Source organism: Peromyscus leucopus, chromosome 2 (genome assembly GCF_004664715.2).
Source record: "Peromyscus leucopus breed LL Stock chromosome 2, UCI_PerLeu_2.1, whole genome shotgun sequence".
NCBI classification, from domain to species: Eukaryota; Metazoa; Chordata; class Mammalia; order Rodentia; family Cricetidae; genus Peromyscus; species Peromyscus leucopus.
Window position 1 is genome coordinate 116743436 of NC_051064.1, and position 21653 is coordinate 116765088.

The 21653-nt window shown below is 43.1% G+C and overlaps 1 protein-coding gene across 1 annotated transcript in view; it reads right to left on the bottom strand.

Annotated features, from left to right (window-relative positions):
* LOC114706699 (cytochrome P450 4X1) overlaps positions 1-14784 on the bottom strand; it is a 28235-nt gene extending 13451 nt beyond the window's left edge. The window contains exons 1-7 of the mRNA XM_028889192.2: positions 14346-14784; positions 8369-8510; positions 7299-7343; positions 4678-4805; positions 1880-2007; positions 1647-1801; positions 181-281 (exon numbers count right to left, since the gene is read on the bottom strand). Of these exons, the coding sequence (XP_028745025.1) occupies positions 181-281; positions 1647-1801; positions 1880-2007; positions 4678-4805; positions 7299-7343; positions 8369-8510; positions 14346-14522 (876 nt within the window). The 5' untranslated portion in view covers positions 14523-14784. The remainder of the gene's footprint in view (positions 1-180; positions 282-1646; positions 1802-1879; positions 2008-4677; positions 4806-7298; positions 7344-8368; positions 8511-14345) is intronic.
* Positions 14785-21653: the final 6869 nt, after the last annotated feature.

Genomic DNA, 21653 nt, shown 5'->3' on the forward strand with positions numbered 1-21653 from the left:
TTTCTTCCAGGCTGCACCAAGAGCCATTGCTCATAGCACTCTACTGTTTGCATTTATCTGAAGAGGTTTGCTTCTGTCTTCCTGTCCCAGCTCCACTTGCCCATCCACCCTCCCACACGTGTCAGCAGCTGTGCGAGCAGAGCAGCTGTGTGAGCGGGTCTAGACTCTTGGTGCATTTACCTGGGCAGAAAGGACAATATCCAGAAGATCTTGAGACTTCTGAGTGTCATCCTGCTTTACTCCATCCTTGAGGAGTTTCTTTCTGTCTTGGATTATCTTTTCTGCATAGAATAAAAGGTCTTCATTACTGAAGGAACAGCTAAGTCAATCAAAGTCAAATACATTATAAAGCAAGACAGAGCCCATACAAAGTGTCATGTCTTATCCGCTTTCAGAAACCAGAGTGGGTATATTATAGCTAAATACATTAAACTTGTACGAGTGGCTTATTTTCCATCAACAGACAACTTTAAACAAAAGTTTCAAACAGAAGAGATGAAAATTAGTTTCTATCAGTAGGAAAGCAATATCATCAAGATGATTGTAAAGTTAGATGCAAGCGGCCAGTTACTATTTTCCTCATTGGTATAAAATCTTGTTCTCATGGAAACAGCCAGCAGAGAAAACACCCAGCATATGTAGCTAAAGGGGCTAAAAGCAAGAAAGGAAAGAGACAAAAACAGAACATGGGGCAGATAGAATATGTGCAAGCACCTTCTACAGAAATTAGTTTGTTTTCTGTCTTAATTGGGGTCAATTTTGTTATTTGAACTTACCATTTCATATAAATTTAAATGAATTTGGATGGAAGTAAGTAGAGTAGTATGCTGATTTTCAAAAACATTTTCTGTATATCAAAAATTTAGCTGATCACTTATGCTCATGAAAGCAAAACTAATTAAACTCAGCAAGTTATTAAAAAAAAAGCCACGGAAGTAGGAGGGAGAGTAGTTGGAAAGAGGAGCTTCAGCAAGAGAGGGAGGACAAGAAAAAGTAATGTTGGAGTGAACATGATCAAAATTGTGTACAAAATTGTGTATGAAATTGTCAACAAAGTAATTGTGGGGCTGGACCAATAGCTCAGTCATTAAGAGCACTGGCTTCTCTTCCAGAGGACCCAGTCTCAAGTCCCAACACTCACAGGGCAAAATTCTAGACTGTCCTGGAACTCACCATGTAGATCAGACTGGCCTCAGACTCACAGAGATCACCTGTCTCAGCTTCTTGAGTGCTGGGATTAAAGGCATACACTACCATACCCAGCTTTTGGGTGTCCTTTGAAGACATACCCACATCTATTTTTTCTTGTATGCCTATTCTGTGCAAGCATTTTAGCTTGTAATTATTACTTAATTTACTGCAAAGAAAGCCACATGGCATGTGCATTTTGAAATCTTAAATTCCCTCTTGTTATATGTTTCGTAATAATTGCATATAATAAAACTGTATAATACATGATGGTGAAAGTGTGAACTTATCTTAAAGGAATGAAGTTGTAATTATTTGAGCAGTGTCCATTTTAAAGCTCCATTAAGAACAAGAATTGTTTTCCTGATTACTGTGAGACTTATCCTTCTGCACATAACACAGGCATGATGGTGCATGGATTTGGGTAACCCACACCCAAGACAGGCTAGTGTTTTTACCTGTGCATTGATGTATCACTTTGCCTAACTCCTGGAAGCAGTGGCCCTTAGGGCTGAATTTGAAAATTATGTCATGATGATGCCAGAAATTGTACAAATGGGAGGATATAATTTCGCCAAGTTCAAATGTTGCCTTCATATAAGGCTCATAGGTGCTAGAAGAAAAAAGTAGGAACAAGGGGTTAATAATTTACTTAGATCACAGTGAATTCATTTACTGCCCCATCACTGACCCGTTTATCTGGCAGTTGGTCTCCTGGCCAAAAGCGCATTTCATGATTATGTCCAGGGCCATCAAGTTGATGTGTTCAAAAACCTCCATGGTTGTTTCCTGAGCACTCCAAATCGTCTCCCATTTATCCTGGCAGAGGAGGCTAAGATCAATATCATCACCATCATCAAGCGGTCTTTATATGCTCGCTTTCCCCTAACCCTGCCCTTATCATCTCAGGGACAAACCCTGACCTCACAGGAACCAAAGGCCAGGAGCAAATAACCCATGTGTTTGTTTTGGGCACAAGGAAGGGAAGCACACACTGAGCGAGTGAGAAACAGCGTGATGCACACTTCACATCTGGCAAATGGTCTTTCAATGATGGCAATGACTCTGTGCCAAACAGCACAGCGTTCCACACACCACCTAATTAAGACTGCAACACATGGGATTTCCCCAGGGCTTCTTCCACCTTCCACCCCCAACTTGCTAGATATCCCATCGCTACTCTCAACCACCACACCCACACTTAAAATAAACTCAGAACATTTCTTTTTTTCTTTCTTTCTTCCTTTTTTTTTTTTTTTTTTTTTTTTTTTTTTTTTTTTTTTTTTTAAATTTGGTTTTTTGAGACAGGATTTCTCTGTGTAGTTTTGGTGCCTGTCCTGGATCTCACTCTGTAGACCAGGCTGGCCTCAGACTCACAGAGATCCACCTGGTTCTGCCTCCTTAGTGCTGGGATTAAAGGCATGTGCCACCACCGCCTGGCCAGAATATTTTACAAAATCATCTTAGATTCAGTAATTGACAGTACCAATAGACATGCTAATGTGGAAGGGGGAAATCTGGAGCCCCAATCCTAGATGAAGAGCTACAGGCAATTAATGACTGATGACTGGGGGAGAATTAGTCTTCCCCAGGGATGAGCCCCCTAAATGGTTATTCAATACCGAGTGGTTGGCCTTGAAATCATCTACATACAAGCAACACTAAAAGGTGGCATTTATATTTGTACATTTGTATATACATGTAACAATAATTATTAAAGAGAGAGAGAGGTCAGAAATTTAGGAGGGGACAACGGAGGAAACATGAAAGGCTTGGTGGGAGGATAAGAAAGGGGAATGACATAATTATTTGTTTAAAAATTACAAATAAGTCAGGCAATGGTGGCACATGCCTTTAATCCCAGCACTTGGGAGGTAGAGGCAGAAGGATCTCTGTGAGTTCAAGGCCAGGCTGGTCTACAAAATGAGTTCCAGGACAGCCAGGGCTACTCAGAGAAACTCTGTCTTGAAAAACAACAACAAAAATTGCAAATAAAAACTATCAAACAATTTTTCGGATTCAAACATTGGGGACAGAAAGTCCTGGAAGAGGAGTTGCTGCAGGGAGCTGTCTAGCTTCCCCACAGACAGAGGCCTACTCACACAACCGGAAATGTGTTTTCTGACTGCTAATTGCCAAAAAGTGCCCGCCCCCAGTTATAAATGTATGTGTCATAACAAGCACGTTTTGTGTATAAATGCAAATAAATGGAAATGTTTAAATTTAGTTCAATCTATGTTGAGCATCTACAGATGTCACCCGGGTCCTGAATGCTGAGTACCTACAGGTGACAAACTAGGTACTGAATGGTTGGAGACTGAATAAAAGGCAGCATTTAAAGCCTTTTACCCAAGCGTCTATTATTTGGTCAGATGGCTTACAACTAAATGGTTAGCCCTTTAAAGAATTAATTTTGTTGAGTATGTATTTGTTGTACTATTAATAGAATTCAGTGTGATATTTCAACTCAGGCATTTGAGGAGAGCTGATGAGCCATGTGGTGGGTTTGAAAGAAATGAGAGGAGGAGCCGGCCTCCGAGCTTGAGGTGCTCCGGGAAGTGTGAGAGGAATGCAGAGGAACAAGGCCTAGGAAATGTGGAGGACAGAAATAGCTCCTAGAAAGGGAGGAGCTGAAACTGTCACCAGTAGAGCTGAATTGAGTCGGACACTGAACAGCATCAAGGAGGATGCTCTCATCCGACCCCCTTCCTTGAGCCTGGACCCTTGAGAAGTCCCACTGATGTCCCACTCCACTTCCATAGAAGTTTGGCTGAGCACCCAACCACAAGTTGGTAACAACTGCTACCCAGAAACAGAGTAAGTAAGGCTTGCAGCTAAGGAGGAAAATTTGGCTTTGTGCTATTTGAAGTTTATGAAGAAACTGTATTATTATTTGCCTGCTTTTAAAATAAATACATTAAAAAAGCGAAAATCTCTACATCAACAGACCTTTTGATAAAACTCATCTCTCAATCAGAAGCCACCCCAACAGGGATGCCCCTCAGCCGCAGTCCCTGCCTCTTTGGAAGGTGCCACTCACCTTTAAGATCACCTACCACCTACAAGGTGACACAGGCGCTGAACGTTTGCTCAGTCCTTCCTGCCCACCAGCCAAGTCCAATGCAGTCTCAAACCTTGTCTCACATCACTCTGCCTAGGAATTTCTTGATCTTAGTATTCACACCTGCAAGTCGGTTAATATCGTGGTAAATCTGAGTCACCTCTGAAATCGGAACCAGTTAGCTGCCCTTGGCTTTTTTTAGCTGTCTCCCACAGCACCTGCCACTTGAGAGTTACCGCCGTAGAATGTGAGGCTTTATTTAAGACGGAGAACCAGCTCTTCTTCTTTTTTAATCACCCGAAGAACTCAGGAAAGGCTTACATAGATAGTACTACTCAGTGGGTACTTGTATTCTGATTAATTTCTAGAAGTCAGCTTTGATTTTTCTCAACTCCCTACATAAATGTCTAATCTAACGTTTCACTTACCAGCATCGTGTTCACAGAGTGGATCATCATGTCCACACAGGTTTTCAGGATATCGTGATGGAACGCAGGAGTTAGGAGGCAGCGGTGTTGAAACCACCTGGGTCCGTCTAGATTCAGGAGTCCTCTTCCTTGAGAAAGAAAATGAACAAAACCTCGTGCATTTTAATAGAAGAGGAGAGATGAGGGCTGCAGACAGTCTCATGTGACTGACTCAAAACAGTCATGAAGTAGTTAACGTCCAAGAGCTGACAGATGAAGACAGTGTCAGCACTGATGCTCACACCTGGGGTGGACACATTTAACACTGGGAGGAAGCATTCCACAGTCTGGAAAGCGCTGATGCCTGGTGAGGCCTAGTTTCTCAGCAATGGAATGTCGTAAGCTATGCTGTGCAGGTTCAATGAGGGAATGCACGTAAGGCACTCAACTGAGTCCCTCTTTGCTGCAGACCAATCCATAAACATTACTGTGAACACAGGTTCATCAGAAACAAGGCAAGGATGTCCATCTGATCCCAGATACCCTCACCTCAAGCTCTGACTTGTGAAAACACTTATCAAGGCCAACACTTCCTAATCTTTTATTGCCAAATGTGCTGGCATTAAGGTTTGGCTTTCAGGAGCTGGAGAGATGGCTCAGTGGTTAAGGATATTTGTTGCTCTTGCAGAGACTTGGCATTCAGTTCCCAGCACCCACACTGAGTGGTTCATAACCATCTGTCCAGATCCAGGAATCCAACCATCTGTTCTGGGATCCATGGGTAACTACACACATGTACACATACACACAGACACACAAACATACACACAAGCAAACACAAATAAAAATAAAATAAATCTTAAAATGTATTTGGCTTTTGAAGGACTTTAAATTGGAATAACATTTAAAAAATTTTATTAACCTTTTTCATATAATATATTTTGATCATATTCTTTTACTTCTCCAAACTTCTAGATCCTTCCCATCTCCCTGATCACTCGCTTGACTTCATGTTTTTCCCTCTCTCTCTAAAAAAAGAAAAACAACAACAAAAAAAAAACAAAAAATGAAAATCAAACCTGACAAACAAAATAAACTAAATAAAGACAAAACTAAACTAAAACAAAGTGCACAATAAACCACGGAGCCTGTGTTCTGTTGGCCAAATGATCCTGGACATGGGGCCTGCCCTGGAGTGTGGTTGAAACACACAGTGAGCTGGGCGGTGGTGGTGCACGCCTTTAATCCCAGCACTTGGGAGGCAGAGGCAGGCGGATCTCTGTGAGTTCGAGGCCAGCCTGAGCTACAAAGTGAGTTCCAGAAAAGGCACAAAGCTACACAGAGAAACGCTGTCTCGAAAAACCAAAAAAACAAACAACAAACACAATGATACTCCATTGGAGAAAACTGATTTTCCTTTTTCCAGCAGGCATTAATTGCAAATAACTTCTTGGTTAGGCATGGGACTTTATGTTCATTTCCCACTCTCAGTGCTGGGGTTTTGTAAATGATATCCCTTTTTGAGCGCTTACAAATTGCCAGGTCCTTGATGCCTGGGTTGGTTCTCTTAGAATGCTGGCTCCTCCATAAAGTGCTGGGAATGCAGCACTCATCTCTCTCAGCAGCAACAGCACTGACTCTCACGCTCATTTCAAAGATGAGGAAAATGAGTCATAGATTAAATTATGTCCCTAAGATCATGCTCAAGTAATCTATTGGAGTGGCCAGCAACATGCAAATCTAAGGGGCTCTGAATCCAAGCCTATACTCTTTCATTTAATTTCTTCCTGGTCTAAAATAAACATCTACTATGTGAGAAAGCAGCTGAATTTATCTGTCCGTAGGATAGAGCCAAACTGCGTGTCAGAGAAAACTTTTACTGAAAGGCATATAAAAATAAGAGAACTCTGAAAAGAAAGGAAAAATACAAGAAAACAAGAGGTGAAAGGATTAAAAAACCTTCTGTAGTGAAGCTAAGATGTTGAAGAAGTCACACACATTTTCCCTTGAAAACGGGACTTGGAGGAGAGAAACAGACCAGGGTGCTCTGTGATGCTCTGCTGGGTTGACCTTTGAATCCTCCTTTGACTCTCCTCGGTAGCTCTCCTCATAGCTCTTACTCTTTAGAATGCCATGTGTTCGTGTGTCATCCACTGTTTGCTTTTCTGTTAAACTGAGATAGGGACTCCCACTAGCTGGGAGCTCACCAAATGAGTTAGGCTGGCTGCCCAGCTCGGAGACCCGCCTGTTCTGTTTCCCCGTGTTGGGATTACAAGTGCGCATCATCATGCTCCCTTTTTTTATGTGGGTTGACTTTAGATCTCCAGATTCTATTTTTAAACTTTAAAAATAAAATTCTTAGTTGAGAATATAAAACCACTGGTTTTCCTCATGGTATTTACATGTCATAATACTTGGTTCTCACTCACTTCCTTCTCCCTCTACCCCAACCCCAACCCCTTGTGTCCCCTGCCTCCTTCTAGCTTGTTCTCTTCCTTCTCCTAGATGGTCACCCACTCTGCATTCATGTCGTTTGCATTTGATGTCCCTTTCTTGATGCTTTTGAGTTCAGATTGGAGTCTCTTTAGAATGCTCTGCTATGGAAAAGTGACTTGGAGCGAGAGTGGGTGGCACATACATACCAATGCATGGAGTCATGAACTGGTGCACATATTGGGTCTTTGGGTCTGTAGAATCAAGCAGAGGAAAGAAAAGGCAGCATTAGGGAAAACATTCACGAGCAGTTCAAGTCGGGGAAGGCTTTCATCGTCTGCCTGCACACAGTGCAGACAGTGAACAGGAGGGAATCCCTAGTCACTTTCTACAGTCTTGGAGGCTTGGAAACCCTGAGTCTTGGTTCAGTTCCAGAGAAGAACAAGTCCCAGGACCTAAGCTCATATCCTCCCCTGGTTTCTATTTCCCTCAACAGTGAGGCTTGCTTGGGAGCAGACAAGTTTCCAGAATGGGGGTTGGGACACATATGTTTGTTGGAAAACATCAGACATTGAGGCACAAAGGCCTCTCGATGGTCCTGTGACTCTAATGGAAATGTATTTTTTTCTGAAGAGGTGAACGATAGACAGATTGGAGCAGAGGGACAGAGAAACAGATATTCAGAGAAAGGTCCATTTTGCTTAGCTTTTGTTAAGGGCGAGGGATGTGAAACACAGGAAAGATTAGAATGTGAGATCTTCACAAAGTTGGCAGAGCTCAAACTGGCCATTTTAGTTTTGTGGTGGTATGCATAATCAGAGTCTTGTACTGCATTGGGTGGGTGGGTGAGGGAGTGATTTATGTTCTGCAAAGGAACACAACAATTTGGACCAAGAGTTTTGGATTGCTAAGTGAATGCTCTATCACTTTAGATTCTGTTCAGACCCCCGGAGGTAGGCTTCTCCTTTCCCCTGGAGACTTATGTTTATAATGAAGTGCATGTGTGAAGCAGAGGTGTTGACTCAAAAGTCCCAAAACCAAGGAGGCAAAGGAAGCCCCTAGCAAGGCTGGTGGTGGCAACTGGGATTTATGGGGCCCTGGAGCCGAGGAACTGGGGGACACCTGGGAAGCCCCTTAACCCGGGCAGATCTTTCCTCTCTCCATACTTGCTCAGGATCTCTTCTAGGCCCAGGGCTAAGCTTTGCTTCAGTCCTGTGGGTCACAGGCAACTAACTCACTCCTGGAAGATTAGGACTTGGAGTTTTGTCTAGTTTCTTACCTGTTCTGCTCAGAAATATCTTTGCATAGTCTGGGTCATAGATGTAGAAAAATGCCTGGAAGGGCCCTACCCAGCAGGGGAAGGCACAAGGATACTTTTTGACAATCTCATCAAGCTTCTCCATTTTATCATCCTGAAGAAACTATAGTGAAAAAGGGCAGGAAATTAGAGAGTCAGTCGGGTGTCATTGCCTTGACACAGACACAGGGTGAGTTCAGGGTCTGCACGGGACTGTGCCCCAGAGGGACCTGGCACATGTAGGGAGACAAACATTCTTTCTAAGATCTCTAAGCTTGGGGATAATATCCTAAACAAGGCTAGTTTTGCTTTTGTTTTTTAAGTATAAATACATGTTCTACTATCAAACCAAAGCCTCATTGAGTGGCATATCCTGTAAGCTTTTCCCAGCAGAGGGTGAGGTGAGATAAGTCTCACTCTCCAATTTGAGGACACCACAGGCCTAGAGATAGGGCTGAGAGGCTGCAGAATTTGTTTTCCTATGCTGGAAGCTACTCAAAGCATTCTGTTGGTAAACTGAACATGACCACTGGCTAGCTCGCCGTCCTTTCTCCTTTTATGTTCTCTGATGACTGATCAGTGATTCTTTCTCATGACTTAACAACAAATAATTCTACAAACCTGCCAACTCCTTCTACAAAAACAGTCAGCTCTTTACCCATAATAGCAGAATGCTCATTTCTACAGGTTCCTGGAATTTGAAAAAACATAGAGACAAAACTCTCAGCTTCCAGAATTTATTTTCTATTTTTTTCAGAGATGGAATCTCATAATGTAGCCCAGGCTGGCCTGGAAATCACATCAATCATGCTTCAGGCTCCTGAGGGCAGGAATATAGGTGTGAGCTATCATGCACAGTCAACTTCCAGACCGCCAGCTTCTCCACTGCCAGAGAGGAATCTTTGCTTCTCTCTGTTTTCTTTCTCATCTCTCTCTCTCTCTCTCTCTCTCTCTCTCTCTCTCTCTCTCTCTCTCTCTCTCTCTCTCTCTCTCATATACATACATGCGTACATGCATGTTTGAATGTGTGTGGGCACACCTGTGTATGCAGGGGCTCATAGTATGTTTGCATATACATGTGAAGGCCTGAGGCTGACGTTGGGACTCATCCTTAATCACTCTTCCTTTTTATTCTGTAGTTTTTAAAGATTTATTTGTATGGATATCTGTTTTGTCTGTATGTCTGTATGTGTACCACCTAGTGCCTGCAGGAGCCAGAAGAGGGTGCTGGATCCTTGGAACTATTATAATTACAGATGGTCACGAGACACCATATGAATGCTAGAAATTGAACCTTGGTCCTCTGCCAGAGCAACAAGTGCTCTAAACCTCTGAGCCATCTCTCCACCTCCTTTATTCTTATTCTTTGAGGAAAGGTCTCTAAACAAAACCCAGCATCCACTGCCTACCTGGCACTTATGTAGATCCTGAGGATCTGAACTCCAGGCCTTGCTCTCAAGTCAAGCACTTTCCCCACTGAGCCTTCTCCCTCACCCAAACCTTTCACTTTTAGGGCAAGATTTAGGACAAGTGGCTTAAGTAGTCCCTACAAATAACTAAAAATAAGATTTCGTTACATCTACTTATAGTGTATATGTGTGTGGTTGGGATGCTGATACACATTTGAGCACAATCATGGGGATCCCCACTTTTGAGGAAATGTAAGACTTTTGAAATTCTTCCTTGTGTGACTTCACATCACTTGATCATTCTTATCCTCAGAAGAGGTAGAAAACTACCTTCCAAATCTGTGTGTTATCAGTCAGCCGCTCATCCATGAACTGGTCTCTGGATAGTTTAGATCCACTAAAAGGTCAAGATCCTGAGATCTAGTGATGCTGGTGTTCACATCATCAAGCCACCATGAGGTTTTCTAACAGGGTAAATATTTATTCATTCACAAACAAGGAGCGTTTATGAAGGGCCTGTTACATACTAGATGATGGATATTCAGATGCAGCATAAAGGAGGAATTAATTTTGGCTCACAGTTTCAGGGGACCCAGCTCATCAAAGCAGGGAAGGCATGACATTGTGTCTCACTGTTTGACAGCAGGAGCTCGTGGACTGTTCACATCATGGCAAGCCAGGGAGCAGAGACAACAGGACAGGGAGTGACAGGGCTGGACTATAAGTCTCAAAGGTCCTCCAGTGACCCATGTCTGCTAGCCAACCTCTCCAATCTGCCGCAGTCTTGGTACTAGGTCTTTAGACATGTGGGCATATAGAGACATTTCACATCCAAACCATAATGTGATGCTAAGACAGGTTCTGGCTGGCTCTGGAGTGGTTATAGTGGAAGCCAACTCATTTCACTAAGTGCCTGACATGTTTTCAGTTTTTTCAAACACTAACCAAGTTTACCTCTTGAACAAACTAGTGTTGTGTTACACTGCATGTAAATGAACTAAAGTTTTCAACCAAAAGACAGACGTTGTCAGAGTGCACAAAAGGCAATATATGTGTTGACAGAAGACAATTTTTTAAAAATATTTATTTATTATGTATACAGTGTTCTGTCTGCAAGTATGCCTGCAAACCAGAAGGGGGTAATAGATCTCATTAAGGAAGATTGTGAGCCACCATGTGGTTGCTGGGAATTGAACTCAGGACCTCTAGAAGAACAGCCAGTGGTCTTAACCGCTGAGCCATCTCCCCAGCCCCAGAAGACAATTTTTAAAAGGCCCTACATGGCTGGAAAAATCTAACATATTCACATTACCAGAAAGCTAGTGTAGCTTCACTAATGTGAGATAAGGTAGAATTTAAGGAAAGGTTTCTTGCTCAATAAGAAGGGGGGTTTCATAATAACAAGATTAGTCTGCTAGGAAGATAGCATACAAGTTTGCTATCAACATACTTGAAGATAACATACAAGTTTGTATGCACACTATGTAATAGCTTGAGAACTGATAACGTGAAACAGATGATAGGACAAAGGCCAAAGCAATCGACAGTCCAAGCAGAAGCTCTGACCCTAGCCAATCTGCAACAAGGCAACCATAGAAACCAAGTGTAAGTATTTAGAGCATTTACAGCAATTCAACATGCGGTAATTTCTTGAAGATTTTAGTGAGAGTAAAAGTTCACAACAGAGTGGAGAAAAGCTGTTTTCTCACTTTTTTTTTTTTTTTTAAGAATCACCTCTTTAACACTTCACTCTCAGTAGTTGGTAGGACAGATATGTAGGACAATTTTCAAGTTTTCCCCACTTTCAATTGAGAACTCTTCTTAATTTAAAGTTCTAAAAGTGTGAAGTTGAAGGCTGAGAAGGTTAGGAAAAGTGAATTAGGTTAAATGAAAAAAAAAAGTCAAATGCAGAGCATTAGCTTAAAGAAGAGTCAGGTTAAAGGAAGGACTGGACGGATCTCAGGTCTCTCTCTCCTCATTCAGCACCCACTTCAGTCCCCAAAGGGACTTAAGGCAAGACCTTGCTTTTCTACACAAACTGAACCAGAGAAGCTTTGAGGTTTGAAGAAACCAGGCATTTGTGGAAGTTAAGAGGGAGATAATGAATTGCAACAGGGGCCTAGGGCAAGGTTGTCTAACAAATGGAATGTTCTAGCTGCCCCCCCCTACTCCCAGAATGCCAAGTCATGGGGCATCCTCCCAGGTAGAAGAAAGGATGGTCCTGATCCTCCAGCGGTGGTTCTCACACATCACTCTTCAGAGCGCAAAGACTTCCAAACGTCTGTAGTTTCTCATAACATAAAAAACTATAGCCTCAAATCACATGACATAAATGTATTGTGGTAGCCACCAAGATGATCCCTAAGACCCCAGCACGGTGCTGCTTTCTCCACAGTGCACCAGCATTTGTTGATGTGACCCAATACACACAGTAGAAGTGACGGCAGATAAGTTCCAACTAGGTTTAAAAAGATTGCCGCCTCCTTCTTGACTTCTCTGTCTTGATCTCTCCTCTCTTGTCCGGCGGAAGCAAGCTGCCTGTTGACAGTAGAATGGCTGACTTTTCCAGCTTATTTGGCATAGGAGGGTTCCCAGGATGTGAGGCTTTTGATGCTAAAACCAAGAAACAACCAGGCATCCTGGGACAAATGTGCACTTCAGCTGTGAGTAGCCCTATAAAAAGAGCCATTACTGAGGATCAAAGGCTGCCAAAGTCTGCCAACAATCATGTGAGTGAACTTGGAGGTGGATCCTGTCCAGTCAGTCCTTTAGATGATCACAGTCCTCACCATCTTCATACATTGTGGTTAGAGACTCGGAGTTGGAATCACCCAGCTACTGGAAGCCATTACCGAATCCCCAACACTTATATAAACGGCATGTGATAAAACCTGTTGTTTTAAGTTGCTAAGTTTGAGAGACATTTGCTAGGCAGCAAAAGACAACCATACACAAATAGAAAGGGAACAAAAATATTCAGGACTTAGTAAAAATTTACAGAAAACTACAACTCATACATCAGAGATGTGACATAGCATTTTATGAAATGAGTAAGAACTCTATAATAAAAGATGCATTTAGTTACTATGACAATGATCCTAGTTTATTAATGCCGCCTGTATTCATGTGCTCTTCCACCCTGACTCTGGACTTGGTTATATGACTGGCTCTGATAAATCAATGCAAGAGCAGCAAACATGGCTGAGAGACTTAAAAACTACGTGCAAGGACAGATTTGCCCTCTTGCTATCTTGGGACCTTGACACCAGGTAAGCAGGGTCAGGCTTGCCAGCTAGCCAGCTGAAAGACAATAATACATCAGGAAGAAGAGATCAAGGCATTTAGAGTAACAGCCAACCTTTATCTAACATGCTGTGAACTGTGGTGTATTAGTCAACCTAGCCAAAAATCAGCCAGACCTTGATTCACTCTATGACTTCACTCAGCTCAAATTGCCAACTCAAAGAATACTGAGCTTAAGAAATGGCTATTGTCAATGGGGGTTGGGGTGGGGGTGGGGTAGCGGGGCATGCCTTTAACCCCAGCACTTGGGAGGCCGAGACAGGTGAATCTCTGAGTTCGAGGCCAGCCTGGTCTACAGAGAAAGTTCCAGGATGGACAGGGCTGTTACACAGAGAAACCCTGTCTCAAGGGAAAAAGAAAGGAGTGGGGGGGAGGGAGAGGGAGAGAGATGGAGGGAGAGAGATGGAGGGAGAGAGAGAGAGAGGGAGAGAGCGGAAACGGCTGTTATCAAAGTGTAGTGTTTTTATGTAATATAAGGTAACTGGTTTATGCAGTCCCTTCGCAGCGGTTCCTTGGAGGCACCACCATCCCTCCTTACCCAGGATGCTCAGTTTCTCTTTACTGCTAAAGTCTGTACCTTCCTGGGGCCCCTTGAGGGCGAAGGACCCATCTTCTTTTTGTAGCCCTAGCACTTAGCACACACTGCTACTCCAGTGGGTTGAAAGAATTTAAGAGTCTGTGTTGGGAGTGGATTTCGAAAACAGGAGAGACAGAACCTGTGATGATCTCTCTGGGCTCAACAAATCTTCCTCAACCTGTACCCTTGAAGCAGTGGGGCGGGGCCGCTTCCGGCTTTACAGGAATCTTAGAAAAGACAGTTAATTTTTTTTTTTCTGGTTAGAATGAACCAAGGGTGCCAACTATTGCGTTCGATTTTGCACATTTTCTACAACTAATAAGTATAACTTGTCAATAAGTATGACATACTAAGTTTTAAACAATACTGAGTATTAAACAATACACGTGGAAGATAAGTCCAGGCGACTGGAAAATGAATTGACTCCTAGCGTTCTTATGTATTCAGCCTTCCCAAATACCGCCTCCCCCCCCGCCCCCGCTCTAACGACCCTTTCCCAGGAGGATGAGAGAGACTCCAGTATTGCAGAGCAGTGGGGAGCCACCCCACCCCACCCACCCAGGGGCTGGGAAGTCCAAGAATAACCCAGAGCGGCAAGGGAGGGAAGAAAGCAGCCGCCAGGCTACCGACTTCCTCTGCAGCATCCTGCGGCGCCCCTCCCTCCATCTACCTTCTGGTGTCCGAGGAGCCAGTGGGGGGGCGGCCCCGGGAAGGGGCTCAGGTCACGCAGCAGTCGCTGTCTCCGCCGGTAGAGCTTGATGGCCTGCATCAGCCCCAGCGCCAGGCAGAACACCAAAGCCAGGTGCAAGGGCCGCGCCCAGCGGGTCTCCAGCCAGGAGGCCTCCATCACTCTGCGCTGGCGGTCGCGCGGGCAGTGGGTGGGTGGATGGAGGACAGGATGGTGGTGGTGGGAAGCCGGGAGCTGTCTCCAGCCCGGAGCTGGGGAGGATCACCCAGCCCCCTCCCCAGTGAGCCCTCGGTGTAGCGGAGGTGGGGGAGGGGCTGCTCCTGCCCGGGAAGAAGAGACTCGCCCTCAGAGATTTCCAACCCGTTACCCACACACTGGTGCACGCTCGGATTCAGGCAGACACCTGGGATGTCTTATTTTAAGTGCGGCACTTTCCAATCGCGGGTGATCTGAATTTAGACTTTTGAAATAGTGCTCAGCCTGAGGTAATTGTTTCTCTTGTCACGAAACAAAAATAAACTGCTATGCCAAAGGATCCGCTTTCCCACTCTGGAATTCTATGAGCTGCCACAGGAACTAGGTGTGGTGGCTGAGGAGGGTAAGGCCATTCATTATACACGTGAGGTGTGGCTTGCCAAACTGTGCTTGTGAATGTTTTGCACTTTTTCCTCACCCTGATTTCTAAGCGTGCTCCAACGTCCACCACGGCCCATTTCAAGTTGTATGAGGGCGCCGAATTGGGAAGAGACACACAGTGATGCACAGCTAGAGAGTATTTCTACCATTCAGATACCTTCAGGACTGCCATATAATTTATGGACCCCAGTGCAAAATAAAAACGTGGGATCAGGCCTGGTGAGTAGCTCAGCGAGTGAAGATGACCTGAGTTGGATCCCAGAACTCACATGTTGGAAGGAGAGAACAGACGGAGCCGACTCTTTTAAGATACTCACATAGGCTGTGGCTTGCACACCTTTCACAATAAGTAAATGTGAAAACCCAAAAAATTAATTAAGTTTAAAATTACAATAGTAGAACATTAAGCAATATTAAAACAAGTATATGCTTTTCGGAGTTCAGAGCCATTTGACTGTTTAGGTCCCACTTCATAAAGCCAGCCTTGGATACAGACAACCTGAGAAGCAGCCTAATTGTAAAATGTATAGGAATAAACTCAGTCCTCCACAGAACGGCGTTTGTTACAGTACTTAAAGAAACAGTTAGCTGGGCCGTGGTGGCACCCGCCTTTAATCTGAGCACTGGGGAGGCAGAGCCAGGACGATCTTTGTGAGTTCGAGTCCAGCCTGGGCTAACAAGTGAGTTCCAGGAAAGGCGCAAAGCTACACAGAGAAACCCTGTCTCGTAAAACCAAAAAACAAAAACAAAACAAACAAATAATTACTTTAAAATGCTTTAACCAATCACCAGCTATCATGTCTTTATTTACTCAGGGTTCTAGAGAGATATCTTGTGTCCTTTCACGCTTTGAAACAGTTTGTCATATGACAATTCATTTCACAAGTACTGGCTGCCTAGGATGACTGAGTCACTGTTCTCAAAGCTGAAGAAAAGGTAGTGAACAAAATGCTGTCTCTGCCCTCATAATCTCATATTTTTCTGCCCCGAGTCCTAAGCTATGGACACAGATTGATTCACAGTTCAATTCTAGCTGTTGCTTCCCCTGAAGCTAGTTCCAGAAAGCCAGAATCTGCCAAGGAAGCACATATGAAGATGTGTCAACCCTCCATGGCTCAAGAATATTAGGAAAAATTTACACCTGTACTGAACATGTGCAGAACTTCTTCATGTTATTATTCCCTAAAGACTACAGCCACATACATAGCATTTACAGTATACTAGGCAGTATAAGCAGGTTATATGCAAACACGATGCCACCACATATAGGGGCCTTGGGTATTTACAGATTTTTTTTTTTTAATTTACTTTTGGGCTGGAGAGATGGCTCAGAGGTTAAAAGCACTGACTGCTCTTCCAGAGGTCGTGAGTTCAATTCCCAGAAACTACATGGTGGCTCAAACTCACAGAGATCCCCCTGCCTCTGCCTCCCGAGTGCTGGGATTAAAGGCATGCACCACCACCACCCGACTGGACTTTTTTATTTTTAAACTATTTTAAAAATCTTTGATTTTATACATTCTTTCTCTTTTCTCTCCCAAGCCTACATATATTTTTAAATACACTGTGACCCATTTAGAGTCCCCCCCCCCCCATCTGGGTCTATCTTTACTCAGCATCTACATTGTTTTCTGATTCTATGAGATGAACCTTAAACTGCTATGTCAGCGGCTGGCACTGCTCAGCTTAGTGCATTGTGGTAGTGCATGGTGACTGGCAGCGGGCTTCATCCTGTAGGCAGCTGCCCGGAGATGCATCTCTGCACTGCAGTTGGTATGAGACTGTGAGGCTAGAAGGCACTCTTGGCTCTGTTTTTGTGTGTTTGAAGCCTTTTTTAAAAAAAAAAAAAAAAAAAAAAAGCGGGGTTGGAGAGATGGCTCAGCGGTTAAGAGCACTGGCTGCTCTTCTAGAGTTCCTGAGTTCAATTCCCAGCACCCACATGGTGGCTCACAACCATCTATAATGAGATCTGATTCTCTCTTCTGGTGTCCCTGAAGATAGGTCCCTCATATACATTAAATAAATAAATATTTAAAAAAAAAGCTTTCTCTGGTTGTATGTGGAACTATATTGCCCACATTGGGTGACATTTGGAAGTTTTTTTTTTTTTTCTTCTTTCTTGCTGGCCAGTTTCTGAATAACCACACAGATTTTTGTTATTAATTATAAATGCTTGGCCAATAGCTTAGACTTGTTTTCAACTAACTATTATAACTTGAAGTTAACCCTTTTCTATAAATCTATGTGCTGCCCTGAAGCTCATTTACCTCATCTATGTGCTTTTCATGTTGCTTCTCCCAAGTCTGGTTGGCAACTCCTCTGACTCGGCCCTCCTTCCTCCCAGTATTCTCTCTGCCCTGAAAATCCTGCCTAGCTATTGGCCAATCAGCTTTTCATTAACAATGAAACCAACACATCTTCACAGTTTGTGGAAGGGTTATTCCACAGCACTTTTTCTTTTTAATTTTGGTAGGGATTCAAATTTGAGTTTGCTTTGAGTCCTGGTAGAGACTTTGAACTTGGAACTTTTGAACAATGCTAAAGGGGTTGGTTAGGATGGAATAAATGAATTGTGTATGTATAAAAGTATGGCTAGGCATAGTGTAGTTGCTAGTACTGGTTGAAAGAGGCCAAATGCTTTATTTCTTTTGCATGTGAAACTTTGGTGGACATTGGCTTTTGGAGTCAGTGAAAAATGTTATGGATTGAATGTCAATGCCCTGCAAAGATTCACATGTTATAGACTTGGTCCCCAGGGGAGTAATTTTGGGACTTTTAGAAAGTAGGACCTAGTGGGAGATCTTTAGGTCAGAGGAAAGTGTGCTGTAAAGGGAATTGTGGGACTCAGTATTCTGTTCTTTTCCTTGCTCCTTGGCCCAAGAGATAAGTGGTTTGTGCTACACCTTCCTGCCATGGTGTCCATCATCTCTAGAGTTCCAAAGACTTGGGACTGCCAGATCTAGGACTGGGAACCCTACAAGGATTGTGAAAAAACAGATACTTCCTCTTTTTAAAAGGTTTTATTAGCATGTTAATTATACATAATAAAAGGTTTCATATCAATGAATTTAATAAATGTATATATGGTGGTTTGAATGTTTCAATAGTATTGGAATGCTTGGTCCCCAGTTGGTGATGCTCTTTGGGGAGGCTTACGAGGTGTGGGCTTGCAGGAGGAAGTGTGTCATTGGAGGTAGCTTGGACCTAAAGACTTGTGCCATTTTGAGTTCATACTTTACTTCTTGCTTGCAGTTCAAGATGTGAGTCCTCAGCTTCCTGTTTCTGCCACCATAACTGCATTCTGCCTCCATGGACTAACCTAACCATTCATCTAACCCTCTGGAATTATAAACCCAAATAAACTCTTCTGTAAATTGCCTCATGGTGTTTTATCATAGTAGCAGAAAAGCAACAGATACAGTGTGCAATATATTTTGATCATGTTCACCCTTATTAACCCCTTTTGTCCCCTCCCAGTTCTGCTTATCTGCCTCTGCTCAGTCAGTTATATTCCTTCTATCCCCCCACCAATGTATGTCACAATGAATCTAATCAGGTTATTTATAGAATAATAGGTTAAAAATGGTTAAAATATTTTTTATTCCTACCAGAAATGTATGAGGACTTCAATTTTCCCATACCCTTGTCAGCATTTATTTTCCATTTTATAGCCAATAAATTGATCTCAGTTAATTTGTAACATTTTTCTTTTTTTCAAGACAGTTTCTCTGTGTGTAGCTCTAGCTGTCCTGGAACTCGATCTGTAGACCAGGCTGGCCTTGAATTCACAAGGATCCTCCTGTTTCTGCTTCCTTGCAAGTGCTGGGATTAAAGGCATGCACCACCACCACCGCCCAGCCAACATTTTCTTATATTGTCAAAGACACAATCACTGTTTGAATATAATTTTCCACCTTTTGATTTCACCACAATTTTTGAATTATTCATCTTTTTGTTGGACACTTAGGTTTTGAAGTATTTATTTTTTTGTCTAACATTTAGTTTGTGTTCAAAATTGCAGTATGAATATTGCTGCAATCAATGATTTTATTTCACTTTTCTTTTTGTTCTTTTGAGATAAAGCCTCATGTATTAGAGTCTGGCCTTGAGTTACGAGTTCCACATTCTGGGGATTATAGGCCTGTGTCACCATCCTCAGCTCTGAATATTCTTTTTATTTATTTATTTTTACAATTTTTCCTGTTATAATATTTTATGGTTTTCATACAATTTTTTTTTTGTTATACAGAAGCTATTAGTACTTGTAGGACCGTTCTTTTTTAATTAAATGACAATAATCCCAACCACAGTTTCCCCTCCCTCCATGCCTCTTAACTCCCCCAACATCTCCCCTCTCCCCCAGATCCACTCCCCTTCTGTTTTCTTGCCAGAAAAGAGCAAGCCTCCAAGAGATAACAGTCAAACAGGACAAAACAAGATACAATAAGACAAAGCAAAAGCCCTTTATTGAGGCTGAACATTGCAACCCAATAGGAGGAAAAGAGTCCCAAGAGCAGGCAAAGGAATCAATTATACACTCACCCCCACTGTTAAGAATCTCACAAAAACACCAAGCTAACAGCTGTAAAACATATGCAGAGGAACTGGTGCAGACCCATGCAGACCCTGTGCTTTCTGTTTCAGTCTCTGTGAGTCCATATAAGACCTGCTTGTTTTACATGGTGGGTCATGTTCTCCCGGTCTTCTCCATTCCCTCCGACTCCTACAGTCTTTCATCTCCCTCATCCATAGGGTTCCCATATCTCTGAGGGAGGGACCTGATAGAGACCTTCAATGTAGACTTTACCTCTTCATAATGTCTGGCTTTGGTCTCTGCATCTGCTCCAATCTACTGCTGGAGGAAGCCTCTCTGACTGGACAAGGTACCTATCTATGAGTATAACAGAATATCATTAGGAATCATTTAGTTGACTTCCCCCACCCCCAGTCCTGTTTGGTTCACCCTAGGTTAGGTTATCCAATCTGTTTCTTGGCCATCCAGGCAGTATAGGGAGGGCATGGGCTCCCTCTTGTGGTATGAGCCTCAAGTTAAACCAAACATTGGCTGTCCACTCTCACAAGTTCTGGGCCACCATTGGCCCAGCACATTTTGCAGGCAGGACAGATTATAGATGGAGGGTTTTGTGCCTGGGTTGGTATCCAGGTTTTTTCCATAGCCTACAGAGTATCTTCTCACACCAAAGAGACTAGAATGCAGGGTGAATGAAGGCTCCAAGCTTGCACCAACTCGACCTGTCTACGTTTGATGAGCTATGTGGAAGTTGTCCTTGGCAGTGGGGCCCCACTGTCAGTTTTCAGAGGATGACTTTTTGTCCTAGCATCAGCCTGGATTGTTTAGGGATCTCAGCACGACCTTCTTGGTCAACAATTCAATGGAATGAAACCCAGTCTTACTACTAAAAGCCTTGCCTGGCTACAAAAGATGGCCAGTTCAGACTCTGTATCTTTTGTTACTAAAAGTCCTTATTAGTATCACCCTTATAGATTCTAGGAAGTTTCCATTGCATTAGGTTTCCACACCAGTCTCCAAATGCCCCCAATTCTAGCTGTCTCTCCCTGTACTCTCTCCCGTTATCCTTCCCCTCCCAATACCTGATTCTTCCCACTCCTGTCCCCACCTGCCCAGTCTACCTGTCAGGTCTACTCTATTTCCCCTTCCCAGGGAGATCTGTGCTTCCATCTTAGGGTCCCCCTCTTTATCTAACCTTTCTAGGTTTCTGGATTGTAGCTTGATTATCATTTACTTAATAGCTACTATCCACTTATAAGTGAATACATGCTGTATTTGTCTTTCTGGGTCTGCGTTACCTCACTCAGGATGATTTTTTCTAGTTCTGTGCATTTGTCTGAAAATTTCATGATGTCATTTTTAATAGCTGAGTAACACTCCATTTTGCAAATGTACCACAATATCTTTATTCATTCTTCAGTTGAGGGATATACAGGTTGTTTCCTTTTTCTGGCTATTATGCATAAAGCCACAATGAACATAGTTGAGCAAGTGTCCTTTTAGTAGGATGGAGTACCCTTTGGGTATATGGCCAAGAGTGGTATAGCTGGGTTTTGAGGCATATTGATTACCAACTTTCTGAGGAACTGCTATATTTATTTCCATAGTGGCTGTACAAGTTTGTACTCCTATCAGCAATGGAGGAGTGTTCCCCTTTTTCTACATCCTTGCCCATATGAGCTGTGACTTGCATTATTATCTTAGCCATCCTGACAGGTGTAAGATGGAATCTCAAAGTAGTTTTGATTCGAATTTCCCTGATGACTAAGGATGCTGAACATTTCAAGAGTTTCTCAGTCATTTGAGATTCCTCTTTTCTTAGTTAGGGGTTTCTATTGCTGTGAAAAGACACCATAACCACAGCAACTCCTTTAAGGAAAATATGTAATGGGGCGGCTCACTAACAGTTTCAGAGGTGCAGTTCATTATCATCATGGCAGGGAGCATGGTGGCATGCAGGCAGATGTCATGTTGGCTACATCTTGGCTTGCAGAGAACAGGAAGTCAACTGAGTCACTGGGCAGTTTTCCAAGCATAGGAAACCTCAAAGCCTGTCTCTACAGTGACACACTTCCTCCAGGAAGGCCATATCCATGCCAACAAAGCCACATCTCCTAATAGTG